Source organism: Meles meles, chromosome 1 (genome assembly GCF_922984935.1).
Source record: "Meles meles chromosome 1, mMelMel3.1 paternal haplotype, whole genome shotgun sequence".
Lineage (NCBI taxonomy): Eukaryota > Metazoa > Chordata > Mammalia > Carnivora > Mustelidae > Meles > Meles meles.
In genome coordinates this window covers 128,417,870-128,438,649 of record NC_060066.1, presented here as the reverse complement: position 1 = coordinate 128,438,649, position 20,780 = coordinate 128,417,870, and the positions used below count along the sequence as shown (strand labels likewise).

Genomic DNA, 20,780 nt, shown 5'->3' with positions numbered 1-20,780 from the left:
TCTAACATGTTAGAGAAACTTGTTCTTTCTACCAGAAATTATAAAATTCTCATTTGAAGCGGCACTCAGAGACTGAAGCCAAAAATAAACACACAGAATAAAAGTATTACCAAAGTACTTAAGAGAATTAAAGAAAACATTGATTTTTTTCCCCCAGATTGTCTGATACTTTTGGTATGGATTCATTTTTTATAATTAAAAATTTCTTGTAATGCCTTCATTCATTTAAAATTGTAAATTCTGTAATTTTTTTGCTTGTAATTTTGTATTTTTTTTTTTTAAGACTAAAGCCAAATTTTGTGTGCATCTGGCCCAGGATCCATCCATGCCAGGATCCATCTGGGGTCAACATTCTTCTCTAGAGTTTACACTCCTTGGGCCAAGACTAGAACGTCATATGCTTTTTCCTTTCCACTGAGCTTCTTTTTGTTCATATTAAACCAGATATAAGGAAGAGGAAAAAAATCCAAAGCAATAGAGAACACCATATCCATATATGCAAGGAATAGAAAAGGATAAGCAATTCAGTTATTTGTTCATTAATTCTATGGAGTGCCAAATTTGAAGCTGTTTTGTTTAAATGGGCAAATAATACAGCTTTCCCAAGGTAGGTCAATATGCAAAATATTCTCTCTTATTGCTATATATTCATTAAATTGCCTGAGGTATGGAATTTCTCTTGGCAAAAAATATTACTTTATGTATAATTAGAGACTATGTAAAAGTTCTGGAAATATTTCTAGTGCTGAAATTGTGAACATATGTTTGAGACTTTGAAAAATGCTTAATTATGAAAAATATCGTTCTGAAATTTTAAATGTAGCCTACCTTAATCTTGTAAATAGAGCATTACCATGTGGTGTTTTTATTTTAGACACGTGGGGAATTCAAACAACTTTTCTCTGAAGGAAAATATTCCTTTCCAAAAGTATGAAACTATTCTAATCTGGATGGTCAAGAAACAGAATGGAAAGCCTTTTCTGCAATAGAGAGTAATCTGGAACCTGTTTAAGAAAGAGAATGACCAATCCAGGTAGACAAGACTTGAGTTTATTTATACGATTCATATCTCCCTTCTTGAAAGGACATTTACAAATAGATTTCAAAAATAAAAGAACTTCTGAATGACAAGTGTTCACTTTTTAATTCCAGTATTACAGGTATGGTCTTTTGTGATAAATTACCAGTTGAAAATGTTCCAGTGAAATCTGGTATCAATTAATTTAACACTTCATATAAGAAATAAAACATTTATTTTCAAGTCTTACATATATTACTTAAAATAGATACAAAGTTCAATTTGTAACTTTAAAATTTTACTGCTATATCAAGCTACCTGGAAGAAAATACCTTAGTGGAAAAAAATGTTTTGATTGCTTTAATAAGTATGACTTTTAAAACAAGCACTGTTAGTAACAATCCACCCATATGCTATTTAGAAATTAGGCAGGTCAAATAATGTATGGTATTATTTTGAAAGAAAAGAAATAGTATTTGTTGGGAAGGTGCAGGTAAAATAGTATTTGAAGACTATTATAATATGCAACTTGGAATCAAATTCAAGAAATTGGTTGATTAAAGAGTATGACATTGAACAAATTCATAAATAACTGCTTTGTTCCCATCTTTTAATATTAATCTGGATGAGTGAAGCAGACTGAAAACAATGAGATGAGATAAAGTAGTAAAAAAATTGCACATCTAATTGTTTGCTTGATGGAGGCATCGATTTGTTAAAATAGATTGTCATACATATTTTCCTGTCCAAAAATATAAACTTGCTTATTTTCCATATATACAAGGATCCTGTGAAATCCTGGACTCTGAAAAGAAAAAGCTGAGGTATAGCATTGAATGAAGCATCAAAATGCATGATGTTTTTGGCCGAAATTCACCAAAGTTACTGTCAGTAGAGAAGAGTTGATCCAAGTGTGCTTCCGTGAGTCTTCTAGGTTTTTGCCCCTCTGAGAAATTTGTTGGCGACATCAAATAATTGAACTCTTCAACATCAATATATACAAAGGCATTTTATTATTAATCAAAGAAAGGGAATTAGAGTCATCAGAAATTACAACTTTATTTTTTCATAATACATATATTTATTGCCATCATAGTTCTGCAATTGTCATAAAATTAGAGTCAGATGGAATCCAGAGACACGTGCAAGTTTTGGAAATGGACACATAGATAACAGTATAGAACTGTACATAAAATAATTACAATTTACTAAACACACTGTTTTAGTACATCCTTGATGGATGGGAATGAGCACCATATCTTTTATGAAATATATATCGTTCTCTTCTTTTTTCTACAGCACCAAAGAAATCCAAATAGGAAAAGGAGAGATGAAAATTGGGAATCAAGAATAAGGCCTGTTTCCATCTCGACCACACTAGCTTGTATTTTTATGATTTTTGAACTTTTGTCATGTAAAGATTCCGTCCCCTGCAAGGGCATCGGTATTTCTAATCGGTACATATATACGTACCAAGTTGTTTTCTCTACCATCCTTATTCAAAACTTGCATGTGGCATAAAATGGGCTGGTGGCACCAAGGTATTTTTTTCTGTTGATTTTGTATGTTCTTCATCCTAATCTTAGCCAAGGAAACAAACAGGACCAACTTCAAATCCAAACTTCTGATTCTGATCACCAAAGTCATTGATCATTACATCAACGATAGGAACTTGATCAATTTTCGGGGTATTGATTTCAATCACAGTTTTTTCATAGCCTTTTCTGGACTGTAAAATTGAGCAGAAATACAAAGTTACACAATCATTTCATAGTTTTAACATATATGTTATTTTTTTCTTAAGCCTCTGAATGGGGGTGAGAAAGTAAGAAAGAAGAGAGCAAGAAAGAAATTTGTCATTATGTTTGTGTGATTCCCTCTTGCTGTTATTACTGATGTCATATGTAGTTTTAAACTTTGAACGTTTACTATTCAGCTGTTATTACCCAACTATAATATTCAGATATATTGTACAGTTGAAGAGAATCTTATTGAATTGACAAGTACAGTTTAATATGAAAACTGATAATAAAATTGGGTCAGGCTCCTTCATAATAATATCTTCTTACCACTGTAATCATACGACATATATATTCAAGATTTTAAGATACAGTATAGAAATTATAGTGCACAAGGTCAGAAGTTAAAGCGTGTCTGCTGCTATATCTTAATTTTGTGAATGATTACCAGTACATTACTACTGGCAAATCCAGACACTTGCCACTTTTAATGTGTTTTATTTTCTCTTCTTTGATCTGTGGGTACCCTACCTACTTCGTTGAAGGTGTGGGCCTATTTCTTTGTAACTGTGACTTCTTTAGTCATCAGCGAAAACAATGAGGTTTTCAGTGGGGTGTCTGGGCCATTTTCTTAAATAGAATTCCCATTGTGTGAAAAGGATAGTTCCAGAAGATAGAAATAACAAAAAAATGATAATAACTGCCTAAACTGATGGTAATACAGAAGCAACAGAGAAGCTCCTTACAAACAAAATACAAGGGTAAGAATCATCTGTGGTATAAATGGTATAATGCCGATTCCTTTATCTTTCATTTTAGAATAATGCTGATTCCTTTATCTGTCATTTTAGGATCATGGATGAAGGAGACAAATTAAATAAAGTGTTTTTTGTTTTGTTTTGTTTTAGTTTCAAGCTTTCAAGAATAACTAGCTACAATAGTTTCCAATGATCAGGAATAATTCCATAGAAATAACATATGATCTAAGATTACCTTCTGTTATGGATTTTAGAATATGTATCTATATGTATGTTTCAGAGTTTGTGTGTGTGTGTGTATGCATGTGTATGTGAATATCAGTGGCTTCTAAGATACTGTATTTCAATGTAAGTGTTGAGCATCAGATTTTAATAAAAACTGCCATCGATTTCATGAGAGAAACCTGACTTACGGCCAAACTGAAGTGGTTACACACTGCTTCCACCCTGAGAAAGAAGGCAAGTGATTATACTCACCGCACAGCCATCATATAGTGCTTTGATGTAAGGGTTGTTGTCATGGGACATCTCCTCATCATTTGACCCCAGGAACCGAAGTGCTTTGTCGTAACTTCCTGATGACACATCGTACCAGGCTGCTGACTGATGGCAGGTGTAGGTGAAATTCTGCCGCGCAGAGGCAGTCAACAGTTTCAAGAATGTCATTTGCACCATATTAATGGAATTTCCTTCAACATCCAAATAGGAAAGCTGGGAATAAAAGAATAAAAAGGCACATGAAGATTCTTTTGCTCTTTTATGTTATAAAGGGATACAAATCACTGCTGACAGTGAACTGTGATCCCAGAAGCACGCAGATGCATCGAGAAGCCCATTTTCACTGAGGGGAAGAAAGTGGGCATGGAGGGCAGAAGACCCAGAGTCAGGATTTTATGAACTCGTTCTTGTACTCCCACCTGAGTTACTGCAAGCACTATTTATCTTTGAAAAGAGTCACTTTATTTCTATGCTTCATTGTCCGAACCATTAAAAATTTCCAAAAATATGCTTTTGTTTCCAAGAGATCTTTCATTATATTAGTGTACCTTTTAAAGTAATTTAAATAAGTTTAAATTATAGATTATGAACTCTCTCCCATTATGTTTGTGTATTTTTTTAGTGAAACAATGGGAACTGAGGAATCTTGGTGCAATGCAAAGGTCACCTATCTTAATGTTTTTTTTAGAAAGAGTGCATGTGAGTGGGAGGGGAGGAGCAGACGGGGAGGGGGAGGGAGGGAGAAGAATCTCCGATAGCCACCCATCTCTGCTGAGCACAGAGCCCACGGTAGCTGGATCTCTTGACCCTGAGATCCTGATCTGAGCTGAAACGAAGAGTCCTCAGTTAACCCACTGAGGCACCCAGGCACCCCCCCTTTTTTTTTTATTTCACCTACTTCTTTAAAAAATTTAAACAAGTTCCTGCAGTTTTTATTTTGGGGCCATAGTTTTCTAAGGTGTTTGGTCTTCTATTTACTTCACAGACCTACCTGTTTGTTCATTCTTAGATGATGTACTTACTCACCACTGTGTCACCACCACTAAACATAATGCCCGAGGTGATGCAAGTGAATATTTGTTGAGTCAATAAATACTTATTTTGTATTTAGAGCAGGAAGATAATTGAAAATTATTAAAACCCTTTATTAAATTAATAAATTGTTTTATTGGGTACAATCAAAATACTGAGGACTGCTGAAACATAGAAACCTAGTTTTTTGTTTTTTTTTTTAAACATGGAGTAGGAAATTTACCTAGAATATAGATTTAGCCCACGTAAAGATAGTTACCTATGACTTTCTTCCTTATTGTTGAATTTACTTACTCCTTACTGACTAACAGCCCAGATAGTGAGGAACCTTGTTTGGTTGAAGAAAAGAAGGACACTTGGGAAATGGACACGAAGGAAAACAAACCAAAATAACAAAAAAATAACACCACACACACCGTTCTGGGTATGTATTTTTAACTTCTACACTGGTAAGATGTCACATGGATATTTAATGTAATTTGAAGACTGCACTGAAAAATTATGTGGAGAACTTCACTAATGTTGTTAATTAATTTGTGTAGGTTCCCGAAGGATAACTACAAAATAGCCATCACTGGAAAATAATAGCTTTTTTAAGAACATCAAACAATTGAATAATTACCTGGATAAGTGAGAAACTTTCATTTACGTACATTCTTATTAATATTTTAAACACACACATATTTTTAAACACCTTTTATAATGTCAATTTAGTTTTGGCAACTATCTTAAAATACCTGTAACAAATTATTACTAGTGAACTGGTCATTTTATGAGAAATATCTACAAGAAATATCTACGTGAACTTGTGCTCCAATCCAAATAAAAGGTCAAGTCAGTCAGTTCACTTTATAGCCACATGTAGCAATCAGAAAAAAAAAAACATTTCACTTTTCAAAAGTTTCCATTGATATAGAGAACAAAAAATAATATATGTATTCTCTATACCTGACATTTCTAACATAATATATTTTTATGATGTCTAGCAGGTACTTAGTGAAATGCATACTTTATCTGATCACATTATTTTGGTAAGTTTAGCATATTTCCATGTATTCTGATACAAAACATTTAGACTTCTCTAAAATACCACAGCGGTCTAAGAGATACAGTTGGAGCAAGCTGGAGAACACACGGAATCCTGGACACTACAATTTAGACTTTCACACTCAGAATCTACAGATACATAATTTGAGCTTTATTTATGAAGTGTAAGATAAACCATTTCATGTTGAGGTAATAACATACCAGTTTTCCTCTCTTAAATTCACTAAACCAGCTTCCTGGTCTCTCTTTTGGCCATGATGATATTCTTACCTGTTGCAAAGGAACGGGAAGTTAGAAAATAGGTAAATATTATGAACAGTATTGTTTATGTACATACCAGTAATTTTCAGTAAGACTAAGATGCCATAGAAGTTTTAAAATAGTCTATCCTGAACTATAGAAAATGAGATAAAGAGCAAAATTTGAGAGAGATCCTGTGAATTCCCACTTAGTGAAAACGGATTCATTTTCTTCCCCCCCCTTTTTTTTTAATTGCTCAAAAAAAAAGTCGGAGGGGGCATAACCTACCAACAGTATAATAAGAGCTGTAGGGGACAGTGGTGGAACTCTTAAGCAAAACCCTTTTGCAAAGGAATGGCTCATAATACCAGCTGGAATCAGCCATCAAGACAACTACCATCAGTATTTCCTAGTGAAGGGAAGCATCCTGAAAGCATTCAGCCAGTAACTGAGGGTGCCATGCTCTGGAAAAGTCCTTGGCAAGGAGCAAGCCTAATCATCTCCTGCTGGGAAGAATGTTTAGAATCTTTAACAGATCTGCATTTATTGTTTTGCTTTGCAAACATCAGCAAAACATACGGGTATCTAAGGCCTCACTGTAGGAAATTTGAGTTATCAGTGTAAGGGGAGGCATTTTCCATGTTCCCTCGTTTCTTTGGGGGCTACAGGAATTTTATTACGCTTCGCCACGGGCCATGTTTGGTTGGGAAACAGAAGTTGCTTTTCCTCCTGCCACTGCTACCCACCCTTTTCTCACAAACTTCCCTTCTCCCCTAAAGAGATTAGACACACCTAAAGCTACTTGTCATGCCTTAACGACTTTCTGTGCCTCTGTATGCCCACACCATTTACTAAGAAGAACGTGATTTATTAAAAGATTACAAACAAAGGCAACATCCATCAGCAGAAACTGGAGAATACAATTATGCTAGTGAAAGATCTTTCCCTATATTAGTAATTTGTCTTCATAGCTTTAAAGATAGAACTCAAAGATATTGATACTGCTGGGTAAAAATCAAGAAATGTTTTTGAAAAGACTAAACATTTAAAAAATACGCAAATGCAGACAATTCTTTTACTTTATGTAAAAGATTATAAATTGTGTACTTTGAACATCATGTACAGCTGCGAGTTCTATCATGTGGTAATTGGAATGAAGAATCCTATGCATGCACTAAAATTTGAGAATCAGCTGTGCTGTGTCATGGAAAACCCCTAGAATTTTAGAGCACAAGCAGGTGCATAAAGAATACATCTGGGTAAAAGATAAAGGAGAGAAGTATTTGTTAACTCTGTGCATCACTTTGGTGTCTTATTCATGTTTATGCAAATGAAATGCTCTAATTACCCTGTAAGAAAAGCAGATAAATGAAAATATGACAGTATAATTTTCCTGTTTAGTTCAATATTGCAAAAACATGGCAAGAACTGTCAACAGTCACCACCAAAACAGATTGGTACTTACTCCCTCAGATTTTTTGTCTGGATAAATGCAAGTCTCACCACCAGACGTGAAATTACAGTAAACTTTGAAGGAATCTCCGGAGCATCCTTGGTTAGGATCAATCCAATATTCACCTAGAAGTAGAAAAAAATATGTCATATACAAATACATGCATAGGAAAAATGATTGCATTAAATATCAAAGTTTCTTAGATAAATAAAGAAAAAATTAATATTGTTGGATCTTTTCCCACGAGAATCACTTTATGTTCCCGGTCTTATTGGGATATGCCTTTGAATAGTTAAAGAGTGACGCTGTGTCTTGCCTGCATCAAAGCCTTGCCCATACCGTCTGCCCGGAACACTCTGGTTCCCAGCATGTCTGTTACTTTTAGATTTCAGCTTGAATGTCGCCCTCTCAAATATTAACATTCAGTTTAGCCGTTGTAAGTGAGGTGCATGCAGATTGGAATCAGCTAACTTAACCCTAAATCTCATATGTTTTATTTACGACTTAAATCGTCTGAGTATAATAATCGCTGTATTTTTCCTTGGTTTATTCATCTGTAACAATGGAGGTGATAGTATCTACTTAGCCTCAGGGATCATACTTTTGCATTTCTTTACAGCATAAACTTCTTGTAGTCGATGTACCCCTCTTTGAATTGGATCTTAAAAAAGTAGGTCTGTTTTATATATTTAAATGTAGCTTGCTAATAATGTCATCATCGAAATGGTGCAGAGCAGATTTTATCGTGTGAATGACAGTGACCATGAGTAAAGATGGTAAGTAGTAGGAATAACGAAATTGTTTTAAAATAATTGACAATATGGTTTTTGTTGCTAACAGCTATTGAGAGATAGCATTGATATACATGTGATAACACTTTGCTTCCCTCCTACCATTTTCTATGCTGCCACTACATTTTAGATATTAGTTTGAATTATGTGAATCTCCGGGTTATTAACTTTTCACATTCCAAAATCTCTAACTGCTTAGCTTGTACTAGAACTCTTAAAAACCCAATACCAATCTGCTTTATCTTCTACCACTACTGTATACAAACAGGGAGAGTACTCTTAGTAGTGAATTAGCTTCTACTATATGTCAGATCACTTGAAATATTTATTTAACAAAAACACTTAAATTTTTTCTGATTGCACCATTAATGATTCGCATCTGGAACCAAGTGAAATCCTCAGGAAAAAAAAATATTAAAAAAGGTTAAAAATCATCCAGGATTTTACCCATCAGGATAACCACTCTTAATGTTTGATATATTTTACAGTTTTTAGAAATTCTGTGTTTTTTTTATGTTCTGTTACCTTTTTTTTAATTTTATTTTTTCAGTGTTCCAAGATTCATCTGTGGTATTTTTTTAATCTTGATTTAATCTGCTAGTATTGCCATTAAACATTCTTCAAATAACATAATAATAACTTAATTACCAAGACACCTTTGTTCAATAAATTCTGTATACTAGGGATACCATGTACAATTTATCTCAAATTTATACATCTCCTATTTTTACTATCAGGTCCCTAAATCAAGTCACCACAATTTCTTGCCTAAATTAATCCAACAGCTCCTTAACCTGCTTCTTTGGATTCTACCTTGCTTTCTTCCAAATTACTTCAAAGTCATTTTCTGCTTTGCTCACTACTGTTTAGCCATGGAGACATTCGGTTCCTCAAAGACACCAGGACCTTGTCTTCTTCAAGGCTTTCAAAAGACCCATATCCTCTGCCCAGAACACCCTTTCCATTCCTTGCATAACTGGCTACCTCTTTATAGGTTTCAGCTTAAATGTTACCTCCTTAAATATTAACATCTTATTTATCCAAAATCGACTCATCCCTTACTTATCTACTCATTTTCCACAGTATGTGTCATAATATGCTATAAATACTACTTATGATTTTGCTGTCTCCATTGTTTGATAATAGTAGATCAAGGGCATTATTCCTTCTGCATTATCTGTGAATCTCTGTCTGAAGAACAGTGCCTGGCACTGTTTAATTAACTAATATTTAATTGCAATTAATTAACACATTGAAGAATTAATAATACTAGTTATTATATGGAAACCACAGGGAACTGTAGCTCCCAGTGAACTTTCCATTTTCCAAAATTTACAAAAAGTTTTCTTGACTGCTCAGGTTCTAATTAATCATATGTTGTTTTATAACTCAGTACATGTTGTAATCTTTTATATTTGAATTTCAATAATGTATGATTATCTTAGCTAGATCGAAGTCTGAATCATTCTTATAAATCACTGCATTACTACTGAACTGAATATATCTTTTTCACATACACATATTATACATTTGAAGACCTTGGATATTAGCCTGTATGGAACCCTTAGTAGCTACCTGTGTTTTAGTTTCAATAGGCTATGCTTGATTAAGAAAAGATTTTATGACATTCTTCCTTTATGGTGGTGGCTGTTTCTGTATCACATCGAAATTTTCTGTCTGCATTGAATTATTTAGATCTCAGTTACAGCATTCTTATATGATTGACAGAGCAAAATAATATTGTCCCAACAGTAAAAAGAGTGATAAAATATTAACACGTAAAGTGGGAGATTTAAGATGACGTAAAGATCTGCCCCTTGTTAGTTTAATAATTAGGTGAGTTTCTTAACTAACTCAAGATACTTGAAACTGTTGCCCTCTCAGGATGGGTATGTAAACGTTTATGTTAAATGGTAGATATAATAAAATATCTTAATTATTATTGCAAGTAAATTGTTCATAGCTCGATTATTTGTGGATCCATTACATAAATTTTTGCCCCAAGCTATCCGAATTCTTAAATATTCTATTAACCAAATCATTGCTAAACTGATAGGTCAAATACAATTCAGTTGTGCTCTTAATCATGTTAAATTTACTCATATCAATGTAAAATATCTTAGGTTATAGGATGTAAATAATTATATACTAATGTTCACATGCATGCACACAAAAAACCTGTTCTATGATTGTTAGTACAGGAAAAATGCATTTATGTTATCTATAATCATCCAAAAATGGCAAAGGACTCTCTGAAGCAGGTCTTAAATTGCACAGCGTAAATGACTTTTTCCATCTACAAGATTGGAATGAATAATCATTTGCTTTAGTTTTATTTAGATTCTATATTAAACATTTAACTAGAATTAAAGAGCTGACAATGCATTGTCATAACTCAGAGGTTCAGTACATTTGCTGTGTCATTATATTATTAACATACCATCTGGGAAGTCAGGATGGCTGAGTTGCAGATCTTTGCAAGTTCGGGCTGGGTTAGTCTGAGTACCCATTGGAAACTTCATATGTTCGATGTCTTGTTTCAGGGAATTGAGGGAACCGAATATTTCCTCCATTCCATCTGAGTAATCAAGAATGTTATCACCTGCATCTGCTTGCATGTTTTCAACATGTCTTCTTGTTTTTTTGGGTGACAAGATTGGTAAAGGCTGAATGACTTCACCAGGTGGACCCTGGGAAAGAGATAACGTGCATGTAATTGCTTCTGAAGATAGAATAGTCTTCATAATTATCACTAGTTATGTCACTGTTATAAGAATTTATAGTTGGTTTAGACTTTCAATGTTTTTCCTATTTTCAATGTTTTCTCTAATTGCTTATATATATAAACATATATATATATATATATACATACATATATAGGTAGATAGATATGTAAACTTTGCAAGTTTTTTTAAAATAATCTAGTAGGGATACTAAAGTAGACACCAACTCTGATGATATCTGGAACTTTTTCTAAATAAATAATGTAGCAAAAGATTTGTGTGGACATATGTGCATTACCTGATTATTTATTAATTAGTCCTCATTTGCCTGTCTTATCTCTGCAACTAGATTTTAGTCTCTGAAGATTAAAACACCATTTTAGGGTTCTTATGCTACTTAATGAGTTGTCTATTGTGCTTGATAATAATCTATATTATTAAACATTAAACTTTAAAAAATACACATTAACTTATTTCAAATATAACTTAAAACTGCATAAATTAAAAAGCTTAAAAAATGCAACCAGACTTGAATTTGCATTTATGGCAAGAGTAGAATTACACCAAATAGTTCAATCCATACCTGTATGGATTGTGTCACAAAAAGTTCTATGTAGAAATCCTAAGCACCAGTACCATAGAATAAGACCTCATTTTGAAATGAGGTCTCTGTAGATATAATTAGTTAAGTAAATATAAGGGCATTAGGGTGGATCCTAGCCCAATATGACTGGTATCCTTATAAGAGAAAATTTATGGGACACGCATAGACAGAAGATGATAGGAAAAGATAGGAGAAGACGGCCACTTATGAGCCAAGGAGAGGACCATGGAACAGACCCTTCAGCTCCACAGTCCTCAGAAGGAACCGATGCTTCCCACAGTCTGATCTAGGACTTGTGGCCACTAGAACTGTCAGACAATACATTTATATTATTTAAGCCACCTTGTTTGTGATGCCTGTTATGGCAGCCCTAGCAAAGTGGATCTCACACTTAGTAGTAATGTGAAGGCTGGAAAATGTCAGCATTAATCAATGTTACAAATTGCTATTGCTTTTTGGTTGATCATTATATACAGTAGGAAAACAAATGCCAAGTATCTAAACTCTTGTCTTTATTCCTAGTGTGGTCAGACATATATATATCTTTGTGGCATACAATCAATTGCTTTCATAAAAATGTGACATAAAAAAGTATGTCATTTTCTTGAAAAACAAATAAAAACAAGATTATCGTAATATATAGTTAATGTATCATTGTATGTTCAATTATAAGAAAACCTTGGCATGGGGACCTGATTACGTAATATAGTTGCTATTTCCTAGAAAAATCAGCACTTTGACAAAATGCCTTTTTTTTCATCCTTCTTATAAATTCAGACAAATCACTGGCAGTCTCAGGACGCTAACTGCCAGTACATCAGTCTTGTTACTCTGCACTTACCGGAGGCCCAGGAGGCCCTGGAAGACCACTGTCACCCTTCTGGCCGGCAGGTCCCTGTGTGGAGGGGAGTGGGGGGAAGGAACAAGATAAATGAATAACAAGGCATTTGAGTGGACTTCCCTGAAAAATGAATCCAAAGGCAAAAGTACTTACAGCAGAGCCTTTGGTACCCTTTGGACCTTGAGGGCCCTAGAAAAAAGGCAAAGGCAAAAGGGCAGATAAAAATCTGAATTCATGACTCTTTGGTCTATTTATAAGTTTACTGTATAAAATTCTTTTGTCTCACACTTACTGGTAAGCCTGGAGGACCAGGTGGACCTATGGGACCAGCAGGACCCGGAATTCCCTACAGAGAGAATCATCCAAATCAGAGCTTTCCTCAGCCAGTTTATGCATAACATTAGTGCATAACAACACAACTGCAGGGTTTTGATTATGCAGAAATACGTAAGAATAACCTAAAACTTTTCATTTTGAATCTAAGAAATAACCTTTGCCAGGTAATCTGTATTTTTCTCCCCCATTTGCTTCAATGTCTGTTATCTTTATACATATAAAGCAGCCTTCAGAATAATGACTTGTATGTTTTAGAAATTCGATAAATTTTTGTGTAATTAACTACTGAACTGTAATTTTTCGATTTCTAACTTGTCATATTTTTAATTTATTACTTTAAGATTTAAGCAAATTTCTTTTTGAAAACATCATTGACTTAAAGAGATTAAAGATACTCTAAATCACCCCCTTGGTCATGTTTAATGGAACGTGCATGTGTGCGAGTGTGTGTGTGTGTGTGTGTGTACAACTGGAAAGGAGGAGGAGAATAATTTATATCTTTACTCACTCCATCCCCCTTTGCTCCTGGAGATCCTTGAGTTCCGGGGAGTCCTCTGTCACCCTTTTCACCTTGTTCGCCTGGAGGACCAATCAGGCCAATTAAACCCGGATGTCCCTTTAGAAGTCAGAGAAAAGAAATTTAACAATATATAAATTACAACCATCTACTGAACTATAGTCATAAAATAATTGCACACTAAGTTTATGAAACATAAAAGTAAAAAAAAAATAGATAGAAACTTTAACCCTTTCTGAATGATATAAAGGATTAAAAACCCGCTTTTCTCTTACCCAACAGGATCATTTACTTCTTATATCAAGGGAGACTTTTATTGGTGGGGAGGAATTTTAGGACAAGGAATGCTTTCTAAAAATATCATCTTCAGTGTTTCACTTACTTAAAATGAATTCTCTACTAAGAATTATTTCATTGATGAAATAACTGAAAAGTCATTATTTTAATAAGCACATTTTATATGAAATGATTTCTACTTTTCAGAACTTCTATAGTCTTTAAGAGATATTTGGAGATTTAAAAATAATCCAAAAAACATTAATGGCACTCTAAAAAGGCTTATTTTCTTTAATTATTTGGTGTAACTCAGCATACATTCTGGAAGATCAGATTACTACTTCAAAGGTATTATAGCTTAAATTTTTCATTTTCGTGTTTAAAAACATGAAAATGGGCATTTTGTTATTCCATCTGTTTATTTTTTGAAGGGTTATTTTAGTATAACCATATGCTTTCTCCATATGGTTCCAACAAGGGGACATTGAAAAAACATAACACTGAATTCTGATACATTTTTCACTATGACTTTGTATATTTTCTCTCCTCTAAATTCATCTGGGAAACAGAGGATTGGCAGCTTTTTGCTTGGTTAGAAGGCCAAAGATACTCTTTGAAATTTCCTTTTGAGTGATTTTAATCTGAAAAATTATTGTCTCTGCTATTAGGATGTCAAAATTGTAGTAACATGTGTTTTTTTCTCTCACCTTCTCACCCTTGGAGCCGGGGTCACCTTTGAGACCAGGTAAACCAGGAGGTCCCTAAATAATAAGAAATAATAAACATACATAGAATAAGTATGAGTTAGAGAATCATATTACTACTCACAGGGCAAGTCTGGTTTTGGTAATATGACAGAGTTCCAAAATAATTAATAATGATTAGTGCTTACTCTTCAGGATTCAAAATAATTTTGCTTGTTTAAAACTCCATGGCTTAATATTTAACCACAATTATAAAGCATCCTATCAACAAGTTTGACCACAGAAATGTTAAATTAGAAACAAGACATGGTTTGTATGGTCTTTAAACTAAAAAAGGATAAAATTTTAAATACAGTAATCTTAGAAGAAGGGATTTCCAAATTATACATCAAATCAATCAAATATTTCGGTTGTCAAATACATTACAAGGTCAAATATATTACACTATTTCCTGAAAAATTTTTAAAAATCCCAAAATATTTTTGACATTCAACTGACCTTTGATAACCACTTTTCCTAAGCAAACTCAAACAGTATTTTTAACTGTAATTCCTGCAGAATCTTTTATATAAATGATTTATAAATTTAATAATAAAAAATTAGTTTTTCCATACAAACATCTCTATTTTACCAATTAACCATTTTATGGTCCAAGGATAACACATTTATCCATTTATGCTAAATTATATTTTTATGAAAATCATGGCATGACTTCATCAACTAATTCTTAGTTCTGACCTCTGCCCATGGAATTATTCATATTAATGACTTTGTAACAAACATTTTTATATAAAAATCAGTGTATCCCATAGCGAAGGTAATACAAAATATGACCCTTGTCCTGAAATTAATGACAAATGAAACGGGCAAGAGTTTCTGTCAGAAGAAGTGGAACTGACACTAAAAGATGGTTAGTAAGGATGTGATTGATGAAATCAAACTCAAGATAAGCTAAAAAATGTAGGTCACTACTACCTGCAATAGTAAGGCTGCCAGAAAAACAAAGCAAAATATTTCTACAGTTTCTCTATGAGTTTGAATTATTTATATAGAATTGAATTTTAAAATTGTAGTTTCAGTAACGATTTTTAAGATGGCACTTAGGAAGCAAAGTGTTTTAACTTTAACCAAATTATACCATTGTATATAGATACTATTGTATCTTCTTCAAGGCTACCATGAGCAATTTTTTCCCTCTCTACCCAGATACTTTGAATCTTCCATGTGAAAGAGCACGTTAAGTCTCAGTTCATCATTTTTGTGAATTTAAAGTATTAAGAGCCGTGGATCTGATCCAAGTAGTATGATGTAATTTAAAAAGTATAGGCTCAGAATAGGATAGACTTGGGATAGAAGCCAGACTCTCTTATTAGCAATTTAAATTAGCTAACCAAAAAGAGCTTCAGTTTTCTCATCTATAAATCGAGGATTTTAATTCCTGTCTCCTTAGATTGAATATATGAGCCTTTTGGATTCCTTAATTACTCACATCTGTACCTTAAACTGAATCCCTGATCATCAGGGGAAAATAAGAATAGGATTCGTACAATTAGTCTGTGTAACAATAGTATTTAGGACTAATATTTATTATATATATTTATATTTGTTTCAATTTATGGAAGAATTTGAAATTCTTTAAGTAAATTGATATAGAAGTGGACAATTTCCCTATATCATTCCATTACCAATAGATACAAATTATTTTCATGTGCAATTTTAAACGTGAATGTGCCTAATAATGTTCTTTTTTAAAAAGATGTTATTTATTTATTTGACAGAGGAAGAGAGAGCACAAGCAGCGGGAGCAGCAGAGAGAGAGGGAGAAGCAGGCTCCCCGCTGAGCAAGGAGCCCTACGCCGGGCTTGATCCCAGTACCCTGAGACCATAACCTGAGCTGAAGGCAGAGGCTTATCCCATTGAGCCACCCAGGCGTCCCTAATAATATTCTTCTAACAAGGAGAAAATTATTAATCCTTAGACATAAATTTATACTAATTCAGTTTAGACTTTCTTTTGTATAAAAATAATCATGCCACTTTGTTAAATCTCTTACAAACAAAAAGTAGATGACAAAGATATTAACAAATTTACTTCCAAGTATATTCTAAGGCTGGGTTTGAAAACCGAACTTTTGTCTTATTTACTAACACCCTATCATAGTGGATCTCAAAGTGTCATCCTCAGACCAGCAGCATTAGCTTTTTACTAGAAAAAGCTAATTTCTGTAACTTTTTACTAGAAAAGCAAATTCTTGGGCCTCACTCAGACCAACTGAATCTGAAATTCTCGAGTTAAGAGACCAGGGATCTGTTTCATAAGTTCGATACTCATGACGCTTTGAGAGAGATAGTTCTGTGGCGTTAGGTCCCAAACCAGGTTAAATCAATATGCAAATCAGAACAGCATAAAAAATCTCGTTTATGTTAAAATAAAAGCATTACCCATTTAGTTCTACTAGTTTAATAATTTTTAAATTAAAGAAATATATTTCACATCTACTATTTTCTGATTTTATCAGAAATGCATGATGAACCATGAGGAAAATAATGTTTCCCTATAGCACATTTTAAAAGGAATAATATCAATGAGTAATGGAATCACTTAAATAATTTCTTGAGACCATGTCACCCTCAGAATAAATGCCAAAGACTCTACATATTAGAACAAGGTGGCATAAAAAATTATGAAAAAAATGGTTCTAGTAAAAACACAGCTGCATGAAAGAACCATATGCTTGTACCAGTAGTAGAAACCTTTTAAGAATATTGGTTTAACCTGACATCATGTCAATTAAAAGTAAATACATTCTCCGGACTGAAAATACAAAACTATGTACAGGCTAGATTTTTTTCTTTCTTCACTTCTCATTCTACACTCAAACTTTTTTAGGTGTATGATATACTTTACAGAAATTTTGCTCTAAGTGGGAGATCTGGTAGGGATGCTGCTTGCCAAACATCAATATTCTAATCACTGCTTCATTCAGTCTGAGGTCTAACCACACATTAGTTGGGTGACCTTGGATCTATCACTTATTATCTCTGAGCTTCACTTATGAAGGTATTCTAATAGTAATGACTGTATCACAGTATTGTAATAATGAAAGAGAAATCAGACCTACAAAAGTACTGTATAAACAATGCAGTAGAGCATTTTTTGAAAAGTCACAGTTATCAATCAGCCTTCTCACCACATTCTTATAGTATAAGCTAAAATGGCAAAAAAGAAAGAGAAGGAAAAGGAAAAGGAGAAGAGGAAGAAGAAGAGAAAGAGGAGGAGGATGAAGGTGAAGAAATACTGGAATTCTAATCACTCAGGCTTAATGCAAAATATACTAGACATTGTGTTCATGCATTTTAAATCATTTCTATAAATGTACATAAAAGAGCTAGAGGAAATGAGGATTAATTCCTCTAAGCTAATAATTTCTTATGAACTTGCAAACATTATGGGAAAATTTACCAAGCAAAATCAGTTTCTTATCATTTTCATCAGGTGGAAATAGAAATTGGTAAAGTTATGATATTGATAGCAGTTATAAATAACGCTCGGAACTCGGAACATATCAAAAATATCAATTCTGCATATAAAAATGTTATTCCAAGTACATATTTTCTATTTCCTATTTAGGATATTGCAAATTGAAAAACCCTAGGGAAATACATAATTCATAAGTAATAAGTGAAAAGGAAAACAAGGATAATACATTCTTAAGTGTCTAGAATATGCAATCAAACATTTTCCCCTGCAGTATTATGCTTTACAGAATATTTGCTTTGATATGCATCTCAAAACTCTAGTGCACTGAAGTTTAAAGAAACTGTAGATCCCACACTTTACTTAGAATGCAATATTGTGAAATAATATTTAATTTGGTGAAAAGCAAATGCTTTACTATTTAAACCTGGTGAATCATTTTGGAATGCTACGTATCTCAACCCTGCCTACAGATAGTTCAAAGGTAGCATAAAAAAAAAAAAAATCAAACTGCATTCAGTAAGTCATCCTACCATTTTTTCAGGCACTTACGGTTTGAAAAATAATGCTATCAGATATTTTATTTATCAGTATGTGAAAAGAAGGAATGTCTGATTATATTATGGTAATTTTTCATCTCTTTTTCTTGTTGACTACCTGAAAATTTGACTCAACTTAACAAATGCTTTTATTATTCTTTATATAATCTCATCATTGTCCTTAGCTTTCTGTTAGCTCTCATATGTACTAGTTAATCTATCCTCGGTTCCATATGGTGATTCTAAATATATATGTACATAAATTCATGCATTTATAGAATTTAACTTTTACTATGAGAAATGTCTAACTTTTAAAGACATTTGAAAATGTCTAACTTTTAAAAACTTTTTAAGTACAAAAATAAATATTGTACCATATCTGAACTCAAGTAGAGCTGATTACAGAGTGGGTAAGGACCAAACACATATCATTTTAAAAGTTTTAAAAGATCTGTTTCACTCTCACCCCAAAGAATTTCCATTCCAAAGGCTAACATAAATTTGTATATAAAATACCTATAGGGGCACCTGGGTGGCTCAGAGGGTTAAGCCTCTGCCTTCGGCTCAAGTCATGATCTCAGGGTCCTGGGATCGAGCCCCACATCGGGCTCTCTGCTCAGTGGGGAGAATGCTTCCCTCTCTCTCTGCCTGCCTCTCTGCCTACTTGTGATCTCTCTCTTTGTCAAATAAATAAATACAATTAAAAAAAATACCTATAAAATACCACTTTAATAAAGTCAGTGTATAAATGCTCTCTGATAAAACAAAAAGCCATAGGAAAAGGCATGGCATCCATACTGCTGAACGCTCTGTTAAAGTACGATCATCTACCTAGGTAGCTGGTTATCTGGAGTGGTGAAGGCACATTAAGTCCTACTTACTGAACAGCTAAGTTGTATTTAAAAGTTGGGGAAAGAGGAATGTTGGGTGGTATTGTCTGACTAGTGGACCCTATGGCAGGAAGTTTCAGGCAGCTTCTAGAAGGGCAAAAGAGACCCAACAGGTAGCTGCAGAATCACGGTGATAAACAGGCTTCTGAGACGTGTGCAGACTGGGATGTGCATGTGAATATATTTATAATTGTAATGAGGAAAAACACATTATGGAGAGAATATTCAGATGAATTTCACATGGATTAATTTGATGAATGCAAATTTGTATGAGTTTTGAAATCTCTTATTTTTACCTCCCACATTTTTAAGCCTTCCATACACATTTAAGCCTCTTTTTTTCCTCCTTTAATAATCTTACCCTACTTCTGAGGAGGGAAAGGTCCCCAGAGGAAAGGGCATTTTAACAGTCCTACTCTGAATGCAGTTAGCATTCTCTGCTTGATTCTATTATAGTACTTACCTACTTTATACTCTAACTGCTGTAAGCATAATTTATTTATTGGTCCTTTTCATTTGCTTTAACAATCAGTGACTCTCAAACAAATTTAGTTAATTTTTTTTTAAGTAAACTCTACCTCCTATGTGGGGCCCGAACATAGAACCCCAAGATAAACAATCCCATTCTGTACAGACTGAGCCACCCAGGCACTCCAAATTTAGTTACTTTTCACTAAAAACATGAAATTGTTTATTTTTCAAAACATCATTTCATTCTATTAATAACTCTTTATTTGGTGCTCCTAGCGCCAATTAATGGTCCAAGTGTTTTATGAAAACTTATTTAATTAACATAAGAATCCTATGGGGTAGTAGATATTAATATCCATATGTAATTCATTTAAACTTCATAATATCCCATGAGATAGATGTTACTGATATTCTAATTTTACAGATGAGGAAACTAAAGCTAAATAAATAAATAAATAGCTTTCCTAAAGTCCAGCACGTAAGTGGTAGTGTTTGTTTTTGAAACTAGGGAGCTTGCTTGAGAGTCAATGACCTTAACTATTAACCATAATCAAAAATTTACACTAAAATAATTTGTTCTTAGCTGAGTTGAAAAGCTCATTAAATTGCCATAAAAAGCATCCTGAAGATGGTTTCTCCGCCCATCCTCACTTCATGAGAACCAACTAATTTTCATTAAAATTAAATACGTCAAACTGATGAAAATAAAACTTTAATTTTCATTAAAATTAAATATCATCAAACTAATTGATGCTATGAAAAAGCTACAATCTATTCACATTATAAGTCCTCTCTGATTAAAAAAAAAAAAAAAAAAGGAGCCAGA

At 33.4% G+C, this 20,780-nt stretch overlaps 1 protein-coding gene across 4 annotated transcripts in view; it reads right to left on the bottom strand.

Annotated features, from left to right (window-relative positions):
- Positions 1-2,014: 2,014 nt before the first annotated feature.
- Positions 2,015-20,780, bottom strand: part of COL11A1 (collagen type XI alpha 1 chain) — a 201,173-nt gene continuing 182,407 nt past the window's right edge. For all 4 annotated transcript variants that reach the window (XM_046022249.1, XM_046022258.1, XM_046022268.1 and 1 more), the window contains 10 exons: positions 14,581-14,634; positions 13,589-13,696; positions 13,037-13,090; positions 12,898-12,933; positions 12,745-12,798; positions 11,017-11,266; positions 7,798-7,910; positions 6,294-6,362; positions 3,993-4,226; positions 2,015-2,747 (listed from right to left, as the gene is read on the bottom strand). In XM_046022249.1, coding sequence (XP_045878205.1) covers positions 2,601-2,747; positions 3,993-4,226; positions 6,294-6,362; positions 7,798-7,910; positions 11,017-11,266; positions 12,745-12,798; positions 12,898-12,933; positions 13,037-13,090; positions 13,589-13,696; positions 14,581-14,634 — 1,119 coding nt within the window. In that variant the 3' untranslated portion in view covers positions 2,015-2,600. The remainder of the gene's footprint in view (positions 2,748-3,992; positions 4,227-6,293; positions 6,363-7,797; positions 7,911-11,016; positions 11,267-12,744; positions 12,799-12,897; positions 12,934-13,036; positions 13,091-13,588; positions 13,697-14,580; positions 14,635-20,780) is intronic.